Source organism: Labeo rohita, chromosome 25 (assembly GCF_022985175.1).
Source record: "Labeo rohita strain BAU-BD-2019 chromosome 25, IGBB_LRoh.1.0, whole genome shotgun sequence".
In the NCBI taxonomy this organism is placed as follows: Eukaryota; Metazoa; Chordata; class Actinopteri; order Cypriniformes; family Cyprinidae; genus Labeo; species Labeo rohita.
This window is the reverse complement of record NC_066893.1, coordinates 28,193,047-28,198,046: the sequence shown is the minus strand read 5'-3', so window position 1 is coordinate 28,198,046 and position 5,000 is coordinate 28,193,047. Positions and strand designations below refer to the sequence as shown.

The following is a 5,000-nucleotide window of genomic DNA, read 5'->3' as shown; positions in this document are numbered from 1 at the left end:
GACTCAATAATGGCACAATCATCCTGTCATTTCTAGATCAGCGGCTCGTCAAAGCTGCCCGTCTGCTGATACGTCAGATAATACACGACACGATCAGCTGGAGAAAATGATTGGGGTCGGGGTCAAAGGTCAAAGGTCGAAGCTGTGGGGGCATATTTGCTCAGGCCTCGACAGGCCACAGCATCGCATCGGCCGACAGAAACACACGTGCGTCAGGTGACCGGGAAGGGCGGGACGGCGTTCATTTGTCATTCTGTTTGGCTGCAGATGAAAGCGTGCACAATAGTGAATGTGCGAGAAAGAGCAGCGCGGCCTTTCTGTTGAAACAAGGATCAGATCGAAGACAAACAGCCTTTATGAAGGACATGCATGTTCACCTGGAGAAAGGAAATGACTGAGAGTCACGCATGACCTAAAAAACAACAAGATGTTCTCTACATGTTTCTGATAAGAGACAATAATATCCTCTATTAAAAGAGGCACGCGCTGATCTTAATGAACCACATCCAATGCCTCATCAACCTGCAAATCATGCAAACACGCACTGAACAGATAGAGTGGAAACACTGGGCCAATCCTGTCTGAAAGAGAGCAGCACTTGCCCTACTTGCTATGAAGGGCACTTGAAGTACACACTGTGAAGGGTGCAGGACGTCACAGTCTCATGTGCACGCTTTATAAAAAGATATATGCCGTGCAACTTCATTTTGTATCAGAACGACATCTTAAAGTCTCAGCAAAACTAATGCAACTCTTGCAAAACAAAACTTTCACATCAATTATTGCCTCTGTGTCTGTGAAACGTCATTAACTTGCGTCGGTGCTTTTATAATGAATTAAATGTATCAAAATATTTTTGTTAATTGAAATAAAGCTGAAATAAAATATAAACATTCAATGAAAAACAAAAATTTGAAACGTTACCTTAGCAACTAAAAATAAAACAATTTATTTATTTATTATTAAATGTATTTATTAATAACAATAATAATAATTTATTAATTTATAATTATAAAAAACAATTTAATAACAAATAATTGAAACTGAACTAAAAATACAACATCTTTGTTAATTGAAATACATCTGAAACAAAATGCAATATTAATATTAGAAAAAAAAACTAGAAATGTTACCTTGGAAAATAACTGAATATGGTGAAGCAATAATGTTATGGAGAACTACAGGTAATAAAAAAAAAAAACCCTGAAAAAAAAAAAGAAAAAGAAAAAAAAATGAATTAAAAGTAACGAAAAATGACGTTGAAGTAAATAAAAATAAAGTTAGTTTAAAAATTATAAAAACAATATATTGCATATAAAGTTTTTTCATACGGCATCTGTTAAAAACGTAATTGAAATTGAAAACGTAGTTGAAGTGCTAAAATTAATAACTGGAAATAAATAAAAAGTAAAAAAAAAAAAAAAAAACAGTTAACTGAAAATAAAATAAAATAAAATAAAATAAAGGAAAATGTTAAAAGGTAATTAAAATAAGTACTAAAATTACTAACTGGAAATAAATAAGACCAAAATGAAAAGCATTTTTGTTAACTAAAAATAAAATAAAAATTAAATTAAATATTCATCACAATAAAACAAAATAAAATAAAATAAAATAAAATAAAATAATAAATTCATAGGTGAAAAATTTAAAACTAAATAAATAAATAAAACTGAAATACGTTTAAGTTACAGTACTAAAATTACTAACAGGAAATAAATAAAACCAAAATTTTGAAAATATTTGGGTTAACTGAAATAAAAAAAAAAAAAAAAAAAAAAAAACGTAATTGAAATAAGTACAAAAGTTCAAATTAAAAATAAAATTAAAAAATAAGAATAGAAATGAAAATAAAATAAAATAAAATTTGGAAACTGGAAATAAAAGTAAACTGGACTAAAACTATAGCGCAAATAAAAAGGACATTAAACCTAAATAGTAATATTTAAAAGCAAAAAAAAAAAGAAAAGAATTTGCATAAAACGTCTAGAAATTAATCTAACATTAACAAAAAGGTTGCATCAAAATATTACAAATTAAACACAAATAATACAAAAATAATACTGACTTGCATACGGTCCTTTCATGCAGCATGTGTTAAAAATGTACAAACATTAAGATAATCTCTAGTTTAAAGAGCAATCAAGCACTTTGAAATCCCACACGAGACCCTCAAACTTCAAAACGAATCATGAGGAACCAGGATCACATGATCATAAACGGCAAAAGTCAAAATTACTGACCAGTGTATGTACAGTAAACTCCACTAATGCGCTTTTAGATCGATTGATCCACTGAGAAACGGCATTTCCAGGATCAAAAATCTGACAATTCTCAGTCTTGTCAAATGCACAGATTTCCAGCTGAAATCAGAAAACCATGACCATGCACCTCCAGAGCAGTCCAGATTTCATTCATAACGCAGACTCACCCTTTGACCTGCAGAGTAACGACAGGCATGAACGAGAACCACACAGACTCAACTCCACAACGACAAAACTAAACTCCGACAAGCAGCATATCCTCATCTCTCAGTCCTGATCGTCCCATCATCATCATCATCATCATCCCAGCGGGGTCAGCGTCTGGGACATCCCGTCTGCGCCGAACTCACGCCTCCAACCATCAAACTCTGACATTCCAGAGCCTCGGGAGAAACCGTCAGCCGGACCGGATCCCACCGCTCCGGGTTTGATCCTTATAAGGTGAGGAAGCAGAATCCGATCCTGCGCTCGTCCAGCAGAGAAACACGGGACCGAACGGACCTTAAAAAGGAAGGACGCGCGTCTGAACCTTGGACGGGGATCCGTTTGAGTCCCTTCTGCTGTCTGCCACTCCTCCAGACGTGAGCGTGCGTGTGTGTGTGTGCGGTTTGGCAGCTGCGACGGAGAGGGGGAGGAGGAAATGCGCCGAGGGGGAGGGGAGAGAGAGAGGCTTGTTATTTCCTGAAATGTGAGAGAGAGAGAAAGAGAGAGAGAGGATCATCTGGGCTTGAGGACGATGTGGACAAAGAAAGGAAGAGAAGAAGAGTTCGATGCGACGGCTGCACATCTGCTGCGCTCGCAGGATGTCCATGTTGTTGTTTGTGTGGTGGGTTTGACTTCCTCCTCGCGTTAGACGGACGATTTGGCCCAAACCCTATCTAGACATCAAACACGGCCCTCACATCAGAAATGCAGTGTGCATGAACGTCAGCTAATGGTGTGATTAAATGCTCTCGACTTTCAAATGGTTATTATTTTTCAGTTTTTAATTGCGCATGTTGACTGTGCCGGTTATTTACGAACGCATTTTGTGAACTTGCAATCAACCAGTAAACTATGTTTTATTTATAAACTAATTTTCCTATCATCCTCTGACTGAGGCGGCACAAGAAGGATAGAAGTTTGCATAATTTTATGTATTCATTTATATATTTATTAAGAATAGTTAGAATAAATAAATAAATAGTTTATGATTTTAATTATATAATTTAATATTCCATTAAATTTTTTTTTTGTAATTTAATTTAGTTTTTATTTCGCATTTTTTATTGCAAAATTTCAATTATAGATCTTTAATATAATATAGAAATGTATATAAAAATATAAATATATTTCTACAATTAAAAAAAAAATTACAAATCTTTTCTACTTGTATTTATGCGTTTATGTATATAATAGACATATAATTATATTTATTATAATTGACTACTATTAAATGCACATATCACAATGAAATTAAAATGAAATTAAAAGAAAAATTACAAATGTTACTTAAGCAAATAAGTGGAAGCACTTAAATTACTAATTGGAAATAAAGACTAAACATTTTAGTTATTTGAAAAAGTACAATAATAATAAAAACTAAAAATATAGCTGCAAGCAGCGATGACGGGCCCCTCGCCGCCAGCGCATCCGCAACCCTGGTGCCATCAGAAGAACGGTGCCCAGCGGGCACATGCATTAACAGTATCCCTGTACCAGTTTGGATTGAAGGGTTACAGCAATGAAAGGGTTAAAAGCAAAATTCATTTAAGTCATTCTGAAACAATGAGACTGAGATGGGATTAGAGTTAAAAAGATTCCTTATCCTATGAGGTCATCTTGTGTTCATCCTTGGTATTACAGTCTTTATCTGCCAGTTTAGAAGTGTGATATTTCAAATGTTTTTGCGGTCTCTGAAAACATGAACACATTTCCTAAGAATGACTTGTTTTTCATATGTAAAAAGTTGTGAAGAGTTAGGATAATGCACTTGAAATGCACTTGAAATGCACTCTGTCTCTCTCAGTCTCTCTCTCTCTCTCTCACACACAGACACACACACAGCCACTCAACTACCCCCAGTCACACTTACACACACACACACACATACACAGACTTAAGCACATCCCCCGACACAGAGCTAGAGTGAGAGAGTTAGAGTGAGAGCAGATGTTTAATAGTTTTTTAATTTTCTATTTTTTGTTGATTATTTTATATCGATGGAAGTAAGCATCTATTTCTCAGAATGACTAGTTCTATGTATATAAAAAGTTTTGAAGTGTTTGGATGCTGCATTTTAAAATTACGGTTATGTTTTTTACTGCTATTTTAATAAATCACCATAAATCAACCGTTCAACATATCCCAAATCCGCTCGCAATATAACATCTTCAGTATGTTGGCATCATGTTGACAAAGTTTGGTGTGAACTACTTATTCCTGCTTGGAGGAGTATGAATTTATTTATAGCCTGATTTTTCCAAAAATCCACATTCAAATCAAAATAGCAGACTTCCTGTTGGTCGCAGCTAATGGATGTAAATTAGAAAGTTGTCCGGCTTGATGAGAACAATATACATACCGAGTTTGGTGTCTGTAGCTTAAACTAACCCCCCCCACTTTTGACAAAAGGTGGCGCTATAGAGCGCCTCCTCCACGCCCATTTATGAGCTTTTGCCAGTGTCCAACTATCATTAATACTGATGTGTGTCTTGAGTTTCATGAAAATCCAACCTTATTAAGTGCCCCAAAAAC

General features: G+C 34.9%; 1 protein-coding gene across 9 annotated transcripts in view; it reads right to left on the bottom strand.

The window, feature by feature from the left end:
* myo9ab (myosin IXAb) overlaps positions 1–5,000 on the bottom strand; it is a 156,725-nt gene that overhangs the window by 105,656 nt on the left and 46,069 nt on the right. For 6 of the 9 annotated variants that reach the window (XM_051099174.1, XM_051099175.1, XM_051099177.1 and 3 more), the window contains exon 1: positions 2,432–2,864. The exons of 2 other annotated variants lie outside the window; for them this stretch is intronic. In XM_051099174.1, the coding sequence (XP_050955131.1) occupies positions 2,432–2,460 (29 nt within the window). In that variant the 5' untranslated portion in view covers positions 2,461–2,864. Of the gene's footprint in view, positions 1–2,431; positions 2,865–5,000 lie in introns of those variants that run through there. One more of the 9 variants, XM_051099183.1, reaches the window with a different exon arrangement.